Below are 22,022 nucleotides of genomic sequence, written 5' to 3'. Positions count from 1 at the left end.
TGCAGGGAGGATGTGCCAGGGACGTTGGGATGCAGGGATGGTGTACCAGGGACGTTGGGATGCTGTGCCCAGGGTGCTGGGATGCAGGGTTGATGTGTCCCTGGGATACAGGGATGATGTTCTGGGATGCAGGGAGGATGTGCCAGGGATGTTTGGAGGCAGGGATGATGTCCCTGGGATGTAGGGAGGATGCCCTGGGATGCAGGGAGGATGCCCTGGGGTGTTGGGATGCAGGGATGGTGTACCAGGGACATTGGGTTGCTGTGGCCAGAGATGTTTGGATGCAGGGAGGATGCCTTGGGATGCAGGGATGCTGTGCCAGGGATGTTGGGATGCAGGAATGATATCCTGGGATATTGGGATGCTGTCCTGGGATGCAGAGACCATGTGACCATGGGATGCAGGAATGACATCCTGGGATGCAGAGATGCTGTGCCCGGGTGTTGGGATGCAGGGATGCCGTGCCCGGGGTGCTGGGCACCAACACCGGGCTCTGCTCTGCTGCCAGCAGCCGCTGCCCTGAAGCCAAAGCACACCCTGGTCCCCACATGCCCTCACCACGGAGCAGCTGCCACTTGCTCAGGGGGTCCCCTCGCTTGCCCCAGCCCTGGGGGACAGCCCGGGTCAGGCCCTGCACCCATGGGTGCCACAGAGCCCTGGGGAAGGGGACACCCTGCAGCACCAGCACCCCGCTGAGGGGCTGCCCCAGGATGTCCCCACAGACCCCTCCCCATCCAGGGCTCTGTGAGAGCAGTGCCGGCGGTGCTGCTCTGCCAAAACCCTCTGCTTTCCGGACAGAGGAGAAAAAAAAAAAAAAAAAAAAAAATAATTAAGGGGATTTTTTTTTATTTTTTTCCCTTTTCCGTAGTTGACTCTACGTCCAAACTTCCTGAGAGCAGCTCCAGCCCTCCCTCCGCTTCCGACGGCCGCGCTGCGCCATCCCGGCCGGCCGGGCCAGCCCCGTGGCGGGGCCGCTGCGCCCTGACCCTGCCTGTCCCCGCGGCCCCCGGCCAGGTGAGTGCCACCGTCCCCTCCCGGGGCACCTGGGGCTGCCTTGGGCGGGTGGCACCGTCCCCTGCTGGGCGCTGTGGGAGGGGGACAGGCCGGTCACTGCGTGCCAGCGCCCCGGGGTGGGGCACGGGATGGTGCAGGTTCCAAGGTGAGGGGACGCTGGTGGCTTGGGGACAGCGGGTGGGGCGTGGGGCAGTGCTGCGACACCCCAAAGCTGCCCCTGGCCTGCAGCCGTGCCCCCCTCGCCCCCGCCCAGCCCCATCCCTGCGGGTCCGCCGAGGAAGCGCGTCAGGCCCCGCGCTGCGGCAGAGGAAGCGCCGGGGCACAGATAGCGGCCGTGGGGCGGCCACCGCCGCGTCCCCCGCAGGGACAGGGCACGGCAGCTCCCCTGCCCGCAGCCCGCACGCTCCTTTCAGCCCCATCACCCTGGGATGCTCCTCATCCCACCCGCGGGGCTCTTAGAGATGTCAGTGGGGAGGGGAGCGCTGGGTCTGGGGGTGTCTCTTGGTGTTTTGGGGGGGCTGAGCCCCGCGGTGAGGGGCAGATGGGACGTGCCGGCACGTTTTGGTGACTCCTTGCTTTTCCTGCCAGCATCTCCCCGTGGTTCCTGTTTTTCCCAGCAATGCTGGGACCCCCCTGGTCCCCCCACGTTGCTGGAAGAGGGGGATGAGGCTGGGGATGAGCTCGGGGCTCCCCTGGCCCTCCACGGGAGGGAATTTTGGCAGCGGATGAGCGATTAATTCCTCACTGCCGGGAGTTGAAGGGAAATGGGGGGGAACTTTCCCACTGCCAGTTTTTCCACCCCAAACCGGATGCTCTGGCCCCAAAACGCAGCGCGGGCTCTGCTGAGGGGGAGGATGAGCCCAGCGAGCGCCTTTGGGGTGTCCTATGGCCGGAGCCGCGAGGAAGCCCCGGCAAATCCAGCTGTGCTGACCAGGAAACCTCTGTTTCCTCCTTGGCACACGGCAGTCCTGCCCCGAAACGCTCATCCCGGTAAACAGCGCTCCCGGCACGGCGGGCCCGGGGCTCGCCCGCCCTCCCAGCCCGGCCCCCGGCTGGAATCGCTCCCAGAGCCGCCCCGGCAGAGCCGGACCCTCTCTGGGTTGAGCAAGAAGCTGCTGGATCCAGGAAAGTCAGCTGGGAATAGACACAGAGCGAGTTGAAGTGGGGCCACGCGGCGCCGTGCCAGGGGCGGGAGGCGCCGTGCCCGGCCCCACCCTGGCACCCCGGGCTCCCCCCTTAGCGTGGGGTCCCCAGGAGAGCTCGGGGTGATGCTCCAGATGTGCCCTGGGCTGTCTCAGGATGCTGGGATGAAGCTGGTGGGGCCACCCAGGCTGCTGAGCGGCCGTGCCTCAGTTTCCCCTTGGCACAGGCCGTTGCTCAGGGAGCAGCGGGGCCGGGGCTGGTTTTGGGGCTGGAGGAATGCAAAGCCAGCCCTGCAGGGAGGTCGGATGCGGAGCTGGGGCCGGGGGCGGTGGGTGGGGAGCGGGAATGTGCGGAGGCAGGGGTGCAGCCGTGGTCTGTCCGTGCAGGATGCTGCTGCGCGCCGCGGTGCTGGCGCTGCACGCCGGGCTCCTGGCTGCCCTCCGGCCCGGAGACCCCAACGTCTGCAGCTACTGGGAGAGGTAGGACTGAGGGGACAGGGGAGGGGGACAGCCACAGCGGTGGGGTCTCCCAGGACCCGCAGTCACCCCGAATTCCCCCCACCCGCAGCTTCACGGCGCCGGCGAAGGAATCCTACACCAAAGCGCACGTGGTGTCCTCCAGCGAGCCCTGCCCCGGGGGGCTGGGCCTCCCCCTGCCCTGCCCGCAGCAGAGGTGGGAGCCCCCCCAGCTCCCCAGAGCCCCTCGGGGACCGCAGGGTGTCCCCAGGGCTGTGGGGGGCTGCAGGGGGAATGTCCCACCCCAGGGTGTCCCCAGGGCCGTGGGGGGCTGCAGGGGGAATGTCCCACCCCAGGGTGTCCCCAGGGCTGTGAGGGGCTGCAGGGGGAATGTCCCACCCCAGGGTGTCCCCAGAGCTGTGGGGGGCTGCAGAAGGACTGTCCCACCCCAGGGTGTCCCCAGGGCCGTGGGGGGCTGCAGGGGGAATGTCCCACCCCAGGCTGGGACAAGGACAGTGAGGGGGCTGGGGGAAGGGCTGGAGGGGCCTACCCCAAGCTCAGGGGGGCTGTCCCACTGTCAGTGTCCCCAAGCTCATGGAGGGGCTGCAGAGGGTCTGTCCCCAAGGCGGGAGCTGGAGGAGGGCCGTGCCAAGGGGCCATGGGGAGCTGAAGGGGGATTATCCCAGCACAGCATGTCCCCAAGCCCTGGGGGGACTGGAGAGGGGCTGGGGGCTCTCCCAGTTCAGGGTGTCCCCAAGGGCAGGGGGGCTGAGAGGGCTGTCCCAGTTCAGGGTGTCCCCAAGGGCAGGGGGGACAGGAGGGGGTCTGTCAGGGCTGTCCCAGTTCAGGGTGTCCCCAAGGGCAAGAGGGACGGGGGGCTGGGAGGGCTATCCCAGGGAGGGGTGTCCCCAAGGCCAGGAGGGATGTGGGGTCAGGGAATGCTGTCCCAGTTCAGGGTGTCCCCAAGCCCTGGAGGGACAGGGTGGCTGGGGGGGCTGTCCCAGCGCAGCGTGTCCCCAAGGACAGGGAAGCGGGGAGGGCTGTCCCAGCGCAGTGTGTCCCCAAGGACAGTGGGGGCTGGCAGGGCTGTCCCAGGGAGGGGTGTCCCCCAGCCCTGGGGGGACAGGGGGTCTGGGAGGGCTGTCCCAGCACAGCGTGTCCCCAAGGGCAGGAGGGACAGGGGGCCAGGGAGAGCTGTCTGAGCGCAGGGTGTCCCCAAGGGCAGGGTGGCTGGGAGGGCTGTCCCAGCAGAGCATGTCCCCAAGCCCTGGGAGGACTGGAGGGGGGCTGTGCCCAAGGCCAGGGAGGCTGGCAGGGCTGTCCCAGTTCAGGGTGTCGTCAAGGGCAGGGGGGACAGGGGGGCTAGGAGGACTGTCCCAACCCAGCATGTCCCCAAGCCCTGGGAGGACAGGGTGGCTGGGGGGGCTGTCCCAGTGCAGGATGTCCCCAAGGGCAGGAGGGACATAGGGTGTGGGAGGGCTGTCCCAGTGCAGGGTGTCCCCAAGGGCAGGGGGGACAGGAGGGGGTCTGTCAGGGCTGTCCCAGTTCAGGGTGTCCCCAAGGGCAAGAGGGACGGGGGGCTGGGAGGGCTATCCCAGGGAGGGGTGTCCCCAAGGCCAGGAGGGATGTGGGGTCAGGGAATGCTGTCCCAGTTCAGGGTGTCCCCAAGCCCTGGAGGGACAGGGTGGCTGGGGGGGCTGTCCCAGCGCAGCGTGTCCCCAAGGACAGGGAAGCGGGGAGGGCTGTCCCAGCGCAGTGTGTCCCCAAGGACAGTGGGGGCTGGCAGGGCTGTCCCAGGGAGGGGTGTCCCCCAGCCCTGGGGGGACAGGGGATCTGGGAGGGCTGTCCCAGCACAGTGTGTCCCCAAGGGCAGGAGGGCCAGGGGGCCAGGGAGAGCTGTCTGAGCGCAGGGTGTCCCCAAGGGCAGGGTGGCTGGGAGGGCTGTCCCAGCAGAGCATGTCCCCAAGCCCTGGGAGGACTGGAGGGGGGCTGTGCCCAAGGCCAGGGAGGCTGGCAGGGCTGTCCCAGTTCAGGGTGTCATCAAGGGCAGGGGGGACAGGGGGGCTAGGAGGACTGTCCCAACCCAGCATGTCCCCAAGCCCTGGGAGGACAGGGTGGCTGGGGGGGCTGTCCCAGTGCAGGATGTCCCCAAGGGCAGGAGGGACATAGGGTGTGGGAGGGCTGTCCCAGTGCAGGGTGTCCCCAAGCCCTGGGGGGACAGGGGGTCTGGGAGGGCTGTCCCAGCGCAGCGTGTCCCCAAGGCCAGGGAAGCTGGCAGGGCTGTCCCAGTGCAGGGTGTCCCCAAAGGCAGGGGGGTTAGGGGGGCTGGCAGGGCTGTCCCAGTTTAGGGTGTCCCCAAGGCCAGGGAAGCGGGGAGGGCTGTCCCAGTTTAGGGTGTCCCCAAGGGCAGGGGGGCTGGCAGGGCTGTCCCAGTTTAGGGTGTCCCCAAGGGCAGGGGGGCTGGCAGGGCTGTCCCAGTCAGGATGTCCCCAAGCCCTGGGGGGACAGGGGGGCTGTCAGAGCTGTCCCAGCGCAGCGTGTCCCCACGGTCACGGTGTCCCCTGGCGGCGCAGGGTGGTGTACCGCACCGAGTACCGCCAGGCCGTCCGCACCGACTACCGGCGGCGCTACCAGTGCTGCCAGGGCTACTACGAGAGCCGCGGCTCCTGTGTCCGTGAGTGGGGCCGGGGCTCGGGGGGGCCCTGGGGCTCTGGGTGTCCCCAGAGCTCCCTGAGGACGCTCCGTGTCCCCCCAGCTCACTGCAGCCAGGAGTGCGTCCACGGCCGCTGCGTGGCTCCCGAGCTGTGCCAGTGCGAGCCGGGCTGGCGCGGCCCCAGCTGCTCCAGCGGTGAGGGCTGGGCACAGCTGGGCACAGCTGGGGTGGGCACCCCCGCCGGGGGTGGCAGATGGGGCAGCGGGCTTCCCTGGAGGGCTGGGCAGCCACGGTGGGGCACCCAAGGGGTTAATGGGGATGGGATGGGATTGGGGGTGCATGGAATGGGAATGGGGATGGGGTGGAGATGGGGGTGGGAATGGTGTTGGGTGGGAAGAGAATGGGATGGACATGGGATGGGGATGGGTTGGGGTGGGGATGGAGAGCGGGATGGGGAGGAATGGGGATGGAGAATGGGATTTGGTGGGATGGGATGGGATGGGATAAAATGGGATGGGATAAAATGGGTTGGAAAGGGGATGGAGATTGGGATGGATTGGGATGGGGAGGAATGGGGATGGAGAATGGGATGGGATGGGATGGGATGGGATGGGATGGGATGGGATGGGATAAAATGGGATGGGATAAAATGGGATGGGATAAAATGGGATGGGATAAAATGGGATGGGATAAAATGGGATGGGATAAAATGGGTTGGAATGGGGATGGAGATCGGGATGGATTGGGATGGGGAGGAAGAGGGGATGGGAGCAGGGATAGGGTGGATGGGAATGGGGTAGGGGTAGAGATGGGGTGAGGATGGGATTGGGATGTGGATGAAGATAGGAAAAGGACATGATGGGAATGGACACAGGATGAGCATGGGCTGGGGAGGATGGCATGGCATGGGGACAAGATGGGGAACGAATGGGCATGGATGGAGGGTTGGCAATGCCATGGGGATGGATGGGATGGGATGGGATGGGATGGGATGGGATGGGATGGGATGGGATGGGATTGATGGGATGGGATGGGATGGGATGGGATTGATGGGATGGGATGGGATGGGATGGGATTGATGGGATGGGATGGGATGGGATGGGATAGGATGGGATTGATGGGATGGGACAGGATGGAACAGGAAGTTCCTCTGCTCTCCCCCACGCAGAGTGCGATGAGCATTTCTGGGGGCCGGGCTGTGGGCAGCGCTGCCCCTGCCACCATGGGGCCCCCTGTGACCCCCTGAGTGGGGTCTGCTCCTGTCCCCCCGGCTTCGCCGACCCCCTGTGCAGCCAGCCGTGCCCGCCTGGCACCTACGGGCAGAGCTGTCACCTGCCCTGCCCCTGCCACCACCAGGCCCCCTGCAACGCCTCCACCGGCGCCTGCCTCTGCCCACCGGGGCTGAGCGGCCCCCTGTGAGTTGGGACCCCTCCCTCCGTGCCCTCCCCTCCTCTGCCAGCCCCAGGCAGGGTCCTGCTCACCCCTCACCCCCCACAGCTGCGAGGTGCCCTGCCCTGAGGGGATGACCTGTGCCACCCCCTGTCCCTGCCAGAACGGGGGCATCTGCCACCCCTCCAGCAGCAGCACCTGCGTGTGCCCTCACGGATGGATGGTAGGTGGGCTGTGCCCCGCTCCGAGCGTGGCCTCTGCCTCAGTTTCCCCCGCTGACCCCGGTGCTCCTTTGCAGGGGGAGATCTGCTCCGTGCCGTGCCCCCCCGGGCGCTTCGGGCCCGGCTGCCAGGGCGAGTGTCGCTGCCACAACGGGGGGCACTGTGACCCCCTCGGGGGACAGTGCCAGTGCAGCCCTGGCTTCACCGGAGAGCTGTGAGGGCAAAACTGGGCACGGGCTGGGGAAAGGAGGGGCACAGGGGGCCTGGGGGGTGGGCAGGTCCTGGCAGGGGTGGTGGGGAGGGGAATGGGGGCAGGGCGAGGGGACACTTGGGGACAGGGCGTTTTTGGGGTGGGGGTCCATGGTCTGGGAGCAGGTGGAGATGGGGGTGCACAGGAAGGGGCATCCAGGGACAGGGGACAAGGGACAAGGCCACCACAACCCAGTGCTGCCAGGACCAGGTCTCCATGCAGGCCGGGCACCCCCAGCTCCCCCGGTGGCACGCAGTGAGCTGGGTGGCCTAGCTCGGGGCTAGGGGGGATCCCAGGGCTGTGTCACCCCCTCTGCCCCCCACGCAGGTGCCAGGAGAGGTGCCCAGTGGGGCGCTACGGGCAGGACTGCCGGGAGAGCTGTGACTGTGCCAACGGGGGGCAGTGCTTCCACGTGGACGGGGGCTGCCTGTGCCAGGCTGGCTTCCAGGGCAGCCGCTGCGAGGAGCGGCACTGCCTGCCCGGCCTCTTCGGGCTGCACTGCGAGAGCCGCTGCCTGTGCCACCCCCAGCACAGCCTCAGGTACTGGGGCCAGCCCTTCCTGGCATCCCCAGCCCTTCCTGGCATCCCCAGCCCTTCCTGGCATCCCCAGCCCTTCCTGGCATTCCTAGCCCACCCTGGCATCCCCAGCCCACCCTGGCATCCCCAGCCCTTCCTGGCATCCCCAGCCCATCCTGGCATTCCCATCTCATCCTGGCATCCCCAGCCCACCCTGAGATCTCCATCATACCCTGGGATCCCCATCTCACCCCGGCATTTCCAGCCCATCCTGGCATCCCCAGCCCACACTTGTACCCCCATTCCATCCTGGTACCCCCATTCCATCCCGGCATTCCCATCCCACCCCAGCATCCCCATCCCATCCCAACACCCCAGTCCCACCCTGGCCTTCCCGTCCCACCCCAACATTCCCATCCCAACCCCAGCATCCCCATCTCACACCAAAACCCCTATCCCGTCCTGGTACCCCAATCCCACCCCAACATCCCCACTGCACCCCAGCTCCTCCATCCCACCTCAACACCCCCAGCCCGCCCACCCCAACATCCTCATCCCATCCTGGAACTCCAATCCCACCCCAATATCCCCAGCCCACCCCAACACTCCCAGCCCATCCTGGCAGTCCAATCCCACTCCGAAATCCCCATCCCACCCCAGCATCCCCATCCCATTCTGGTATCTCCATCCCACTCCAACATCCCCCATCCCACCTCAACACCCCCATCCCATCCTGGCACCCCAATCCCACTCCAAAATCCCCATCCCAACCCAGCATCCCCATCCCACCCCAGCATCCCCATCCCATTCTGGTATCTCCATCCCACCCCAGCACCCCAATCCCACCCAGCTCCTCCCACCATCCTCCCCTCTCCCACCACCCTCACCTCCCTCTGCTCCAACCTCACCTTCCCCTCCCTCCCCACACGACGCCCCCACACCCTCGCCCACCCTGGCACCGGCTACATGACCAGGAACCCTCCAACCCCCACCCGGGGCAGGAGTTTTGTGCTCCCCCGTTGGCAAAGCCCCTCCCCAGCACCCCCAGTGCCCTGTACTGGGGGCACTGGGGTTCTGAGCGTGTGCCCCCAGCTGCCACCCGATGCTGGGGGAGTGCCTCTGCCTCCCGGGCTGGGCTGGGCTCCACTGCAATGAGAGCTGCCCCCCTGGCTACTTCGGGCCCGGCTGCCTGCAGAGCTGCCTCTGCCTCCACGGGGGGGTCTGCGATGGGACCACCGGGCACTGCCACTGCCCCCCCGGCTACACGGTGAGGGGCGTGGGGGAGAGGGGGGGCTGGGTGGTGCCGGAGGGGTCATGGGGGCTCTGGATAGGTCTGGGGGCAGTGGGGGTGTCTGGGTGGTTTGGAGGGTGGGCAAGCATGGGGTCTGGGCACCCCGGGGGGAAACAGGGGAGTCTGGGCATCCATGGGGGGAAACAGAGGGTTCTGGGCATCCATGGGGGAAACAGGGGAGTCTGGGCGTCCCTGGGGGAAACAGTGGGGTCTGGGCATCTCTGGGGGAAATGAGGAGGTCTGGGCATCCCTGAAGGAAATGAGGTGTGGATGTCCCTGGGGGAAATGGGGGGGTCTGGGCATCCCTGAGGGAAACAGGGGGGTCTGGGCATCATCCCTAGGGGAGATATGGGAATCTGAGCATCCTCAGGGATGGATTGGGGGTCTGGTTATCTCTGAGGGCAGTTTCAGGGTCTGGGCATCTTTGGGGGACAGTTTGGGGATCTGAGCAATGCTGGGGAGAGCTTGGGGATTTTGGGGTTGTGGTTACCCCCAGACACGTGGGTGCTTTCCCCAGCCCTGGGCAGGGGTTCCGTCTGTCCTGAATTCTTGGTCCCCACACCCAGGACGAGCACTGCTCCTCCCTGTGCCCCCCCAACTCCTTTGGCATGAACTGCTCGGGGCGCTGCTCCTGCCAGCACGCCCTCGCCTGCTCCCCGCTCGACGGCTCCTGCTTCTGCAAGGAAGGTGGGCACACACCGGCTCCTGGGGGTCCCTGTCCCCATCCCCACACCCACCCCACTGTCCCCTCATGCCATCCCACAGGCTGGCACGGCCCTGACTGCTCCCTGCCGTGTCCTGCTGGTGTTTGGGGTCCCGGCTGCAACCGGAGCTGTGACTGCGCCCACGGCGCGTCCTGCGACCCCCAGAGCGGGAGCTGCCACTGCCCGCCGGGCTGGCAGGGCCCTCGCTGCCTGCAGCCCTGCCCGGTGAGTGCTGCCGCCTGTGCCGCTGCTGCTGGCAGCGGGCTTTGGTGCCAGCAGCCCGTGCTGAGTGCCAGCCTGTCCCCGTGCTGCAGAACGGGACGTTTGGGGCGGGCTGTGGGGAGCGCTGCGTGTGTGCCCACGCCGACGGCTGTGACCCCGTGACAGGAGAGTGCCACTGCCTGCCCGGCTGGACAGGTAAAGGGGACACCAGGCGCTGGGGGCACCCCGGTGTGCCCTGAGCCATGAGCTTCACCTCTCCCCCTCCCTGCAGGGCGGCAGTGCAAGCAGGGCTGCCCGCAGGGCTCCTGGGGCCGCGGCTGCCGCATGTCCTGCTCCTGCCGCAACGGAGCCTCCTGCTCCCCCCAGGACGGGTCCTGCAGCTGCACCCCGGGCTACCGCGGGCCCAGCTGCCAGCGCCGTGAGTCAGCACCCCCCAAACGCCCAGGTGGCTCCCGATCCTTGGGGATCGAGGCCGAGCTCGTTCCTCTGTCCCCAGCCTGTCCCGCCGGCCGCTACGGCAAGCGCTGCTCGCTGAGCTGCTCCTGCGCCAACGGCTCCTCCTGCCACCCCACCAACGGCTCCTGCCTCTGCAGCCCCGGCTGGCGCGGCCCCCGCTGCTCCCTGCGTGAGTGGGGGGTCAGCGGGAGTGGGGGGCGAGGTGCCCTTGGTTCAGATGGGGGGAGCAAGAGAGACCTGCCCGTGGCCGCCTGGGTGACCCCTGCGTGCTTCTGGCCTGGGCAGTGTGGAGCCATGCAGGCCCCTGTGACCTCCATGGTCCTGGCCACCCTGTGGCTGGCTGGTCCCAGTATGGGGCTATTGGACTGGCTTGTGACTGACTGGTCCCAGTATGAGGCCATTGGACCAGCTTGTGCCTCACTGGTCCCGGTGTGGGACTATAGGAATGGCTTGTGACTGACTGGTCCCAGTATGGGCCTATTGGACCACTTGTGGTCCCAGTATGGGGCTATTGCACCAGCTTGTGGCTAACTGGTCCCAGTATGAGGCTGTTGGACCACCTCGTGGCTGGCTGGTCCCAGTATGAGGCCGTTGGACCAGCTTGTGCCTCACTGGTCCCGGTGTGGGACTATAGGAATGGCTTGTGACTGACTGGTCCCAGTATGGGACTATTGGACCACCTTGTAGTGCCAGTATGGGGCTATTGCACCAGCTTGTGCCTCACTGGTTCCAGTATGAGGCTGTTGGACCACCCTGTGGCTGACTGGTCCCAGTAAGGGACTATTGGACCACATTCTGGTCCCAGTATGGAGTTATTGGACCACCTTGTGGTCCCAGTATGGGGCTATTGCACCAGCTTGTGGCTGACTGGTCCCAGTATGGAGCTATGGGACCACCTCGTGGCTGACTGGTCCCAGTATGGAGCTATGGGACCACTTGTGGCCCCAGTATGGGGCTATTGGACCACCTCGTGGCTGACGGTCCCAGTATGGAAGCTATGGGACCACTTGTGGCCCCAGTATGGGGCTATTGGACCACCCTGTGACTGACTGGTCCCAGTATGGAGCTATGGGACCACCTCGTGGCTGACTGGTCCCAGTATGGAGCTATTGGACCACTTGTGGTCCCAGTGTGGAGCTGTAGGGTACCGCTGTGTCCCCAGCCTGTGCCCCCGGGACCTTTGGGCTCCAGTGTGACCAGCTCTGCCGCTGTCCCCACAACGCCACCTGTGACCCCACCAACGGGACGTGTCCCTGCGCCCCAGGCACGGCTGGGCCCCGCTGTGAGGCTGGTGAGCGGGGGCGGGGCGGGGGGTCCCCAGGGTGCCTCCCCCACCCTAGGGACTGACACTCCTCCCCTCCCCACCAGGAGATCCTGACCTGCCCTACACCATCGAGCCAGCCCCCCCTGCGGCCTCCAGCCCCCTGGGCGTGGTGCTGGCCCTGGTGGCCCTGGTGGCGCTGCTGGTGGCTGTGGTGGTCACAACGCTGTGCTGGCACCGCTGGCAGAAGGACAAGGAGCGGCGGCACCTGGCCGTGGCCTACCGGGCAGGACAGACGGACACCTCAGACTACATGGTGCCAGGTCAGTGCAGCGTGCTGGCGGGGCGGCCCCAGCCCTGGTGGCCCTCTGCCAGCACCTCAGGCAGCACTCGTGTCCCTCCAGATGTACCCCCCAGCCACCATGCCCACTACTACTCCAACCCCAGCTACCACACGCTGTCCCAGTGCCCGCTGCCAGCCCCCCAGGACAGAGCCAGCTCCCTCAAGGTACGGCAGCCTGTGGCACAGGGCAGCATGGGGCACCACTGCCGCCACCTTCGAGGCCAACCCGTCCCCTTTGTGGGCTCCAGGTGCCTGGCACCCAGCTCTTCCCTGGCATGGAGAGGCCCTACAGCCCCGAAGGCAATGCCACGCTGCCTCCTGACTGGAAACACCTCGGGGCATCAGCCCTGGGCACCAGGGGTAAGGACGAGGTGCAGGGGCACATCCAGAGGGGGGTGGGCGCTTGAGTCCCCCCTGCTCAGGATCCCCTGGGAAGGGGCTGGAGAACTTTCATGCTGGGGGGGGAGGATGAAGCAGAGGAGACCCCAAATGTGCCCTCTCAACAGGGAGGCAGCTGGACAGGAGCTACACCTACAGCCACGGCCTGAGGAAGGGTGACAGCAAAGGTGGGAGCGGGGTGGAGAGAGGGAACACACGGGGATGGGATGGGGAAGGGATAAACTGGGACTGGGGCAGGTATGGGAAAAGGTTTGGGGTTGGGTTGGATAAGGGATTGGGATTGGGATGGGACTGGGATTGGGATGGGAGGGGAGGGATTGGGATTGGGATTGGGATAGGGATTGGAATGGGATGGGATGGGGGTGGGTTGGAACAGGACTGGATTAGGATGGGGATGGGGAAGGGACAGGTATGGGAAAAGGGTTGGAAAAAGGTTTGGGTTAGGGATGGAATTGGGATTGGGATTGGGATGGGATGGGATCCATGGGATGGGATTTAGGGAGGACAGGGATGGGTTGGGATGGGGAAGAGACAGGGCTTGGGGGTGGTTGGAACAGGACTGGATTAGGATGAGGATGGGGAAGGGACAGGGATGGGGTAGGAAAAGGATGGGGCTGGGACTTGCCTGAGACACAGCTGCTCCTTGTTCCCTGTGCTCCCTGCCATGGGGGGACCCCCAACTCCTTCTCCCCCAGAGCACCCCTGGGAGGGGCTGAGGGCCAGCGCCAGCTCCCTGGCCAGCGAGAACCCCTACGCCACCATCAAGGAGCTGCCCCCTGGCACGGCCAAGGCCCACGAGGGCAGCTACATGGAGATGAAATCCCCTGTGCAGCGGGAGATGTCCTACGCCGAGATCGGGATCCTCGAGGAGCCACCACAGGAGGGTACGGCTGGCCATCCCCTGCCCTGGTGGCCCTGGTGGCCCTGGTGGCCCTGGTCAGTGCGGTCACAACCCCAGTGCAGGGGAGTGCACAGCCCCAGGAGGGAGACAGCCTTGGTGACAGCCCCTGGGGGGACAGGGGCTGTCTGTCCCCAGGGGGACATCGCTGACGGGGCCTTCATGACCCTGGGGGGAACGTGTCCCCTTGCAGCCTTCTCTTGTCCCCACAGAGAGTTGTCCTGAGGGGCCCGAAGGCCCCCCCAGCAGAGACCCCCCCAGCCACTACGACTCCCCCAAGAACAGCCACATCCCCAGTCACTACGACGTGCCACCTGCCCGCCACTACCCCCCGTCCCCACCGCTGCGCAGGAAGGACCGCTGAGGGACCCCAAGGACCTCTGAGGGACCCCAAGGGCCTCTGAGGGACCTCGGGATTCACTGAGAGACCCCAAAGACCGCTGAGGGACCCCAGGGACCACTGAGGGACCCCAAGGACCTCTGAGGGACCACAAGGACCTCTGAGAGACCTCAGGGACCGCTGAGGGACCTCAAAGATCACTGAGGGACCCCAAGGACCTCTGAGGGACCTCAGGGACCGCTGAGGGACATCAAAGATCACTGAGGGACCCCAAGGACCGCTGAGGGACCTCAGGGACCATGGAGGGACCTCAAAGATCACTGAGAGACCCCAGGGACCACTGAGGGACCTCAAAGATCACTGAGGGACCTCAAAGATCACTGAGGGACCCCAAGGACCACTGAGGGACCCCAAGGTCCACTGAGGGATCTCAGGGACCACTGAGGGACCTCTAGGACCACTGAGGCACCTCAGGGACCTCTGAAGGACCTCAAGGACCTCTGAGGGACCTCAAGGACCACTGAAGGACCTCAAGGACCACTGAGGGACCTCAAGGACCTCTGAGGGACCAGCCACGAGGGGACACAGGGTCCCTGCGGGGACTGGAGTACCCTGGGACTGTTCTTGCTGTCCCAGCGGGTGGTGAATAAAGGGTGTTTGGTGTGGATTTGGCATTTGTTTGATGTGGATTTGGTGTTTGTTTGGTGTGGATTCGGTGTTTGGTGTTGGATGCTCAGCGTGGCACTGTCTGTGCCAGGGAACCCTACGGCTCTGGCACCGTGGTGGGAGGAAAGGGGAGACTTGTGAGGTCCCCAAACTCGCTGTGGGTCCCCCCCCAGCTCCCTGCTTGCTCCAGGGTGTGCAGGAGGTGGGAACACAAAAGCTTTTGGGTTCTACTCCAAGTATGGCAGTGCCCGTTGGACAGGGAAAGGCTGATGGAGCCCACGGTGTGCCAGGAGTCAGGGTGGGCTCAGCTGTGGGCCAGGCAAGGGAGAAGCCCTGAAGTGCCCCAGGGGGAAGATGGGATCATCTGGCCTGCAGAAAGGCTGGCAGAGCCCCCAGAGCTCTGCTGATGGAGCCCCCTGAGCCTTTTGGGGGGTGCAGGTGCTCCTGTGGGCTGGGCAGAGCGTGGGGAGATCTGCAGCTGACTCAGAATAAATAGAGCAGGGGCCTGGGTGGACATGGGCAGAGCCCAGCAGAAGCCGTGGTGCTCCTGGGAGGGTCCACGCTGCTCTGGAAACTCCATCAGATCCCACTGGGAAGGAGCAGTGATGCCATGGAAAGTTCTGGGCACCCTGGGAGGGAGCAGGGGGCCCAGAAAGCCCAGCAAAGCCTGTCCCACACCCTGGGAAGGAGAACAATCCCTGCACAGCCCAGCTGGGCCTGCCGTGGACCAGCAGTGGGAGCAGGGACCTGCCTTGTCCCACACCCAACCCCGACCGGGGTTCATCGGGAACTGGAGGGACAGGACAAGGAGGAAAGGTGACAGAGAGCAGGGTTAGGTTGGAAATTCTTCCTGTGAGGGTGGGGAAGCCCTGGGGTGGGTTGCCCAGAGCAGTTGTGGCTGCTCCACCCCTGGAAATGTCCACGGTCAGGTTGGACAGGGCTTGGAGCCCCCTGGAATGGCAGAAGAAGTCCCTGCCATGACAGGGGGTGGAATGAGATGAGCTTTAAGGTCCCTTCTAACCCCAACCATCCCATGATTCTGTGACTCTGCCTTCGGAATGACTTTGGGGCTTGAAGCAGGTTTCTCTGCCAGAAGTGCAATAATGAGACACCAACAGGCTGGGGGAAATTCAGCTTGGCAAGTACACGCTGTGAGCAACAGGACTAGATGTGCTCCTGGAGAATGAAACCCGTGCTTCAGCAGGCTGTGAAGATGACACTGCAGAATGCACCAGAGTTAGAAACACTGTGATTAAAGGAACCAGGGATATGTGGGATAATAAACTTCACAGCAATGCTGTGTCCACAACGCTGCTGCTTCCATGGAAGAAGCCTAAGCCAAGGTGAACAAAAGTGCTGAGCAAACCTCGGGATCGTTCTGGTCATGGACTGGTTTGGTGGATGGAGTCCTGAACCATGAATTGTCCTGCTGTCGTAGCCCCTGGGGCTCCCAGGGTGGGGAAACGGCTGATGCAAACAGGAGTGATGCTGCCAGTGGGATTTATATTTATAAGGATTGGCGTTGCTGTTATTCATTGTAGAATTCCTCGCTTGCTCTCTTCTGTCTCATCTCTTCCTTCTGTTCACCAAGCTGGAAGAATTCCCGGGAAGGAGATTTAAAGGCTCTGAGCCACGGGGGGGTGGTGTTGTCCCAGAACAGGTTCTTTCACCACAGGGCGAGGTATTTGATTTATTTACTGCTCTGGGCAGAGAGCAGGGCTGGGCAACCTGTCTGGAGACACAGAGTGGGACTGGAAGATGAAATGGGAGTGCCTCAAATATTCGGCCCTGGGAAGGGCAGGAGGGGCTTCGCTGAGGCCGGGCCTGCATCCCTGCCCGAGGGAAAGGGAGAGTTTATGGGTGTGGGGGTGAAATCTCAGATCTGCCCGGCCACAGCTCAGGGGCTTTAAAAGGCTCCGTTCGGGGGGAAAAGGGTGATCCCAGCAGCGGAGCACAGCCAGAGAGAGTGAGCACACCACGGGACCTAAGACAGGGCAGAGTTCTTTTCTTTTCTTTTCTTTTCTTTTCTTTTCTTTTCTTTTCTTTTCTTTTCTTTTCTTCTCTTTCCTTTACTTTCCTTTCCTTTCCTTTCGTTTCCTTTCCTTTCCTTTCCTTGCCTTTCGTTTCCTTGCCTTGCCTTTCCTGTTCCTTCCTTCCTTCCTTCCTTCCTTCCTTCCTTCCTTCCTTCCTTCCTTCCTTTTTCTTTCTTTCTTCCTCCTTTCCTTCTCCTTTCTTTAATAATGTTGTTTGCAAGTTTCACTCAGTGCCAAATCCAAGCCACTTCACTCGTTGCCAATAACTACTGTTCTATTTGCACAGACCTCTGGATCACCATTATTATCCCTCTCACTACAGCACAGAATTGAAAACAACCTCCTCCCTTTTCCCCTGGATGGGAGCGGGGTGGCAGCCATGGGAGGCTGCCCCAGTGCCAGCCCCACAGGGCACCCCAGCAGCATCTGGGCCAGTGGGGCTGGGGCTGCACAGGCAGCTGAGAGCTTCTGCCCCCCAGCTACGACTGAGAGACCATTTCCAGCACCTGGCTATGCCACCTGCATGACAGAAGTGCCCGTGCCCCTCATCAGCCACCTGCTCTGCCTGCCCGTGCAGCTCAGGTTCCTCTGCCAGTGCTCCAGGGTGATGTGTGGGAGCCATGCCCTGACCCTCGGGGGGCACAGCGATGCCTGGGGATGCCAGCTCTGCTGCCATCACCCCCCGCCATCCCTGCAGCCATGAACTGCTGCTGCAAGGAGAAGATGCCAGGGGGCTGCAGCTCCAGGTGAACAGCTCCATACACAGCGCCAGCCTGGAATTCAGGGCCAGCATCCTCTACTTGGGGTGTGCCTGGGCACCCTGTGGGTGCCTGTCCCCGTGCCCAAGAGCAGGGTGGGGTTCAGATGTGGGAGACTGGAATGTTAAAGGCTATTAACTCAAAATTGACATTTCCAAAAGCAGCAGGTGCTCCACCTTCAGCAGTGCAGCCGAGACCCCACCTTCAGCATCCTTCTGGCAGACACACCCCCAGACCCCACTTCACACCGTGCACGGGGGTGGGATTGAAACATTTATTCCCAAATACCTTCATCCCGCATATCCCTCCTCCTCCTCATCCTCGCTGCTCTCCTGGGCGAGGTCGGGGTCTGCAGGGCCGCAGGCGAGGCAGGTGGCCCACATCAACTTCCAGCAGAACTCGCAGTAGAGGGCAAAGCAGTCGGGATTGGGGCAGGGCTGGTGCTGGGGGGTCTCGGGGGTCCCACACAGGGTGCACTTCTGGCGCAAGCAGCGGCGCAGCCAGGGCCAGCGCCGGCGGCACCACCGCAGCAGCACCGTCCCCTGCAGCGAGGACAGGCCCATGTGGGGCTGCAGGGGTCAGGGGACAGTGGCAACCCCTCCCAGCACCCCGTGTCCCTGTCCCCACTCACCAGCTCGGGCGGCTGCCGGGCTTGCCGGGCCACGCGCCCGCGCTGCAGGTACAAGAAGTTCTTCCTCTGTCGCAGCAGCTTGTTGTACAAAAACAGCACTCGAGTCTTCTCCCTCTGTGCCAGCAAAGAGCGTGAGGGTCAGCAGAACCCACCTCAGAAGGCACCCCCAGGCCCTCGGGCTGCTCACCTTGGGGAAGTAGAAGGCGGCGATGGCGCGGCGCAGGCGGAACGGGTACACCTGGGCCAGGCAGAGCAGGGCCAGCGCGCCCAGGGGCAGGCAGGTGCTCACGTACTGCTGCCTCGTCATCCTCGTGGGCTGTGGCAGGCAGGCTGGGCACAGGGCACCGCTGTCAGCCCCCTGGGGCAGCCCCTGGCTGGGGGGGTCCATCCACGAGGGGCTTACCGAGGTTGGAGGTCTCCACTTCGGTGTCGTGGGAGGTGTTGAGGGCCCCGATGGTGCCCCGCAGCAGCTGTGCCATCAGGGATGTGCCCATCACGTTCACGGACAAGTGGTGGCTGGCTGTGGGGCGGCAGGATAGGGAGGCTGAGGAGGGGCTGGGAGGGCTGAGGGGGTCCCTGCGTTGCTGAGGGGCAGGGTGGGACCATGGGCCAGCCCTCCAGGGCCGTGAGCTCACTTTGGTAGGAATACTCGATGAAGGAATGATGCTGGATGACGCTGAGAACGGTGAAGATGAAGTGGTCCAGGCCGCAGACAAAGAGGAGGAAGAGCAGGAGTGGGATGCACCTGAGCAGCTCCATCACCTGCAGGGAGCAGGGGAGCTGTCACAGCCTGCTGTGCCCAGCTCTGAGCCCCTGATTACCCCCAGCCCTCACCATGTGCAGCCGCTCAGGCCGCTGCAGGGCCGGCTTGCACGGGAAGATGAAAGACGAGGCCTCCTCCTTGAGCAGGGGCAGCAACGTCTGCTTGTTCTGGGTGAGGGGCAGGGGGTGTCTCAGTGCAGCCTCTGGGACACCCCACGGCGGCTGACGGGGCTGCCCTGCACCCCTTTCCCCCTGCCCAACCTGCTCTCTGCGCCGGGCATCGATTTGGCGGAAATAGGTGGTGATGTAGCAGTTGTCAAAGCCGATTTTGTGACAGTACTTATAGGTGTAGTGGAAAGCCCTGGTGGGAGAGGATAGGTCTGGGGTGAAGGAGGCACTGGGTGAAGCCCCCAGGACCACCCTTGTCTTCATGTCCCACCTCAGACCTTCTGCCTGACCCCTCTGCACCCCACAACTGGCACAGGGGTGTCACCCCCACCCCCCGACCGGCTGCCAAAGAAGGCCCCCACCCCTCTGTGCCCCGCAGCTGGCACAGGGGTGTCACCCCCACCCCCTGACCATCCCAAGGCTCACGAGAAGAAGACGAAGAGGAAGGTGAAGGACAGCAGCAGGCGGAAGAAGGAGACGGCCAGGCCCAGGCGGGCGCCTTCCTGCCGCAGCTGCGAGGTCACGTCCTCCCGCAGCTGCGCCGCCACCTCGGCGCCCACCAGCATCTTGTGGTGCTCCTCCTGTGGCAGAGGGGCCATGGGGCAGGGCAGGGCCATGGGTACAAGGGACGGGCACCCATAGGGTGCCCAGGCACCCACCTGGTAGGTGATGCTGGCGCTGAACTCCTGGCTGAGGCTGTTGACGGAGTCGTTCACCTGGTCGTACGTGTGCCCAAAGTTCCCATCCACGGGGATCCTCTTCTCACACCAGCGCCTCATGACTGCAGAGATGGCACAGGGACAGTGCATGCCAGGGGCTGCAGGGCAGAACTGGATCTGCCCCTCCAAGGGAGAATGGGGTCAGGGTCACCTACATTTGATCATGTGGCAGAGGAACCCGAACTGCATGGGCAGGCAGATGAGGTGGTTGAAGAGGGGCAGCCTCACTTGTGCCATGCATTTCTTGTACATTCTGTAGAAGTGTGATGTGCAGCGCACCAGGCCCATCTGGATCACAGCTGGGGGGCAGAAGGAGCCCTCAGCTGCCTGTGCAGCCCACTGGCCCAGCTCCCAGCTGGGGACAGCAGTGGGATCTGGGGCAGCCCCCTCCCCACGTGGCTGCCAGTCGCTGCCCACCCCACTCACTTTCACAGCGAAGTTTGGTCTTTGTCGCGTAGAGCTCCTGGGTGCTGGGGGCTCTCTCTGTGCCCGTGCCTGGGCGTTGCTTCAGGTCGTAGCCTTCGTCGTTGGCCACCTGCTCGTTCAGGTCCACGAAGGCTCGCGAGACGTTGTGAATCTCGGAGTTGAGCGTCTCCGCGCTCTCCTGCCAGGGCACACACACACACAGACACAGGCAGATGTCACACGCGTATTTTACGAAAAATCCTTTTGCCAGGATCTTTTCTCCTGAGAAGCTGGAAAGCTTCAGCTTCTCCACGTTTTGCTGCTTTGGAATGTGATTTGGAGAACTGTTTACCCAGCATGTGAATTGTTTTCACTTGATGACCAGTCACAGCCACCTGTGTCGAGGCTGTGAGCAGTCACAAGATTTTATTATCATTCCTTTCCTTTTCTTTCCACACTTCTGATGGATCCTTTCTCTCTATTCTTTTTAGTATAGTTTTAGTATATCATTTTAATATAATAGCATAATATAATAAATCAGCCTTCAGAAACATGAAGCCAAGAGTCTCATCTCTTCCCTCACCCTGGGACCCTCGAACACAACCATAGGCAGAGGCTTGATCCTGCTCCCCCAGCCCCCCAAGACCCCTGCCCCAGACCCCTCCTCACCACCAGCTGCTCCATGACCTGGCGCAGGGGGGCTGTAGATGCCTTCCAGAGAATTCCCGTGTGGTTCACCTGGAGCTCCACCACGCACTCCATCGAGCGCTTCGTCTCCATCAGGTTGTACCAGAGGTTGGCCACGGGCCCTGCTGGCAGCAGGGCTGGCTCAGGGCCCACCAGCTCCCAGGAGCCCACCGGGGGACACAGGGATAAGGGGGGGACCCTACCGTTGTAGATGGCAGCGAAGACAAAGGAGACAACGTAGAGCCGACCCTCCTTTCCCAGGAACTTGGGCACCATCAGCAGGTTGGCACAGCGAAAGTGGGGGGACGTGGCCCAGCCCAGGGCAGTCATGACTGTGCAGAGCAGAGAGCTGAGTCCACAGCCCCACAGAGAACCCCCCGGGGCTTCTGGTGGTCCCACCTCTGTCCCCTCCCTGCCCCATCCTCACCGGTCAGCCACCAGGTAAGATTGAGCTTCCGCGTCTCTGACACGTCCAGAGGCATGATGAGGAGGTGGCAGAGCCCTGGAACACACAACAATGTTCCTCATTCTTCCTGATGTTCCAATTCTTCCATTCTTCCAATGTATATATATAATTCTTCCAATGTGTATATATATATATATAATTCTTCCAATTTATATATATAATTCTTCCTCAAAGACTTAAAAACGCACCAACAATTTGCCAATAGTTGGTAACACAAACCTTCTCTCCAGCTCAAAAGAGACATCCGCAAAAAATAATTACACCTTATGTAGATAATCTACTCATTAGAGCACCAACACACAAAGAAATACAAAAGACTCGTGGCAGCATAATTACAGAACTTCAGAATACAAGATTAGAAGTCTCTACGTCAAAAGTAAAAAAAATCTCACCATAGAAATATTTAAAATTAAAAATCACACAACAAACAAACTACAAAATATACAACTCAAAACCAATGTCAACAATTTACAGGATTTAAAAGCAATCAATTAGATCAGGCCACTTTTAGAGATCACCAATGATAAACTTACACCACTTATCAACTTCTTAAGAAGAGACTACCACATCCAATCTCCCAGAACCCTCACACCTAAAGCCCAAAAAGCCCTTAAGAAAGTTACTAAAGCCCTTCAACAGAAACAAGCACATCGTTGTGCAATGCCACAACATGTACAAAATGTACAAAATGTACAAAAAATGTTTTTCATGTACAAAATAACGAAAGGGACAGGACTGCTGGGGAACACATCTCCAGCTGATTATTTTCCAGCATCACTCTCATTACAAGGTTATGACAGTGAGAAGATGCCAGCAGCTCATGTCCTTGGCAGCAGATAAAGAATTTAATGTTACAACTTACTTTAAAAGTTTTTTGACCCAATCACACAAAGCAAAATCATATTGGCAGTAGTTCCCTCCAACCACTATAAGCACACGTACCTTTGGTTAAACAATGCTTGCTTATTTCAAATACAAAACCTGTTTGTGAGCATTAAAACACAATGCACAGAGCTCCTTTATTAAGCTCATAACTTCCTAATATCTCTCTAGATAGACTTTTCTGTAGCTTAGGGAGTTATTCTGGCCAAGCATTAATACCTTTGTTTTATTTGTCCTTACTTTGGAAAATTATAATTTTTTATTATTTATTATTTATATATTTAATACAG

General features: G+C 62.5%; 2 protein-coding genes across 3 annotated transcripts; one reads left to right on the top strand and one right to left on the bottom strand.

Annotated features, from left to right (window-relative positions):
- The first annotated feature begins 894 nt into the window (after nt 1–894).
- PEAR1 (platelet endothelial aggregation receptor 1) lies at nt 895–14,227 on the top strand. Of its 2 annotated transcripts, XM_039702211.1 has the most exons (23): nt 895–1,014; nt 2,544–2,636; nt 2,725–2,829; nt 5,186–5,286; nt 5,368–5,460; nt 6,434–6,680; nt 6,763–6,877; nt 6,953–7,089; nt 7,453–7,665; nt 8,734–8,908; nt 9,499–9,619; nt 9,698–9,861; nt 9,951–10,053; nt 10,130–10,276; nt 10,355–10,483; nt 11,477–11,605; nt 11,683–11,898; nt 11,980–12,083; nt 12,167–12,278; nt 12,425–12,484; nt 13,013–13,201; nt 13,428–13,580; nt 13,661–14,227. In XM_039702211.1, the coding sequence occupies exons 2-22, from the start codon at nt 2,545–2,547 to the stop codon at nt 13,577–13,579; spliced, it is 2,904 nt and encodes a 967-aa protein (XP_039558145.1). In that variant the 5' UTR covers nt 895–1,014; nt 2,544; the 3' UTR covers nt 13,580; nt 13,661–14,227. The 2 variants fall into 2 exon arrangements, with proteins under 2 accessions (XP_039558145.1, XP_039558144.1); XM_039702210.1 differs by having other exon boundaries at nt 13,428–14,227.
- A 1,540-nt stretch (nt 14,228–15,767) lies between these two features.
- DCST1 (DC-STAMP domain containing 1) lies at nt 15,768–21,431 on the bottom strand. The gene is made up of 16 exons (XM_039702243.1): nt 21,384–21,431; nt 20,812–20,886; nt 20,588–20,716; nt 20,367–20,506; nt 19,719–19,896; nt 19,448–19,591; nt 19,233–19,354; nt 19,000–19,154; nt 18,667–18,766; nt 18,478–18,573; nt 18,279–18,405; nt 18,047–18,163; nt 17,831–17,973; nt 17,644–17,757; nt 17,301–17,554; nt 15,768–15,812 (listed from the first exon to the last, which is right to left on the bottom strand). Exons 2-15 carry the CDS (start codon nt 20,864–20,866, stop codon nt 17,303–17,305), a joined length of 1,872 nt encoding a protein of 623 aa, XP_039558177.1. The 5' UTR covers nt 20,867–20,886; nt 21,384–21,431; the 3' UTR covers nt 15,768–15,812; nt 17,301–17,302.
- Between the last annotated feature and the right edge of the window lie 591 nt (nt 21,432–22,022).

The sequence above is a fragment of the Passer montanus genome, unplaced genomic scaffold, assembly GCF_014805655.1.
Source record: "Passer montanus isolate IOZ18808 unplaced genomic scaffold, ASM1480565v1 scaffold154, whole genome shotgun sequence".
Taxonomy (NCBI): Eukaryota; Metazoa; Chordata; class Aves; order Passeriformes; family Passeridae; genus Passer; species Passer montanus.
The sequence above is the reverse complement of the archived record's forward strand: the minus strand, read 5'-3'. Positions and strand labels throughout refer to the sequence as shown.

Coding starts and splice junctions, on each gene's coding strand:
- PEAR1 (XM_039702211.1), top strand. CDS start 2,545: ATGCTGCTGCGCGCCGCGGTGCTGGCGCTGCACGCCGGGCTCCTGGCT. Junction 5,461..6,433: donor CGGCCCCAGCTGCTCCAGCG/GTGAGGGCTGGG, acceptor TCCCCCACGCAG/AGTGCGATGAGCATTTCTGG. Junction 11,899..11,979: donor CTCAGACTACATGGTGCCAG/GTCAGTGCAGCG, acceptor GTGTCCCTCCAG/ATGTACCCCCCAGCCACCAT.
- DCST1 (XM_039702243.1), bottom strand. CDS start 20,866: ATGCCTCTGGACGTGTCAGAGACGCGGAAGCTCAATCTTACCTGGTGG. Junction 20,507..20,587: donor CTTCGCTGCCATCTACAACG/GTAGGGTCCCCC, acceptor TGCTGCCAGCAG/GGCCCGTGGCCAACCTCTGG. Junction 18,164..18,278: donor CATCGAGTATTCCTACCAAA/GTGAGCTCACGG, acceptor GCCGCCCCACAG/CCAGCCACCACTTGTCCGTG.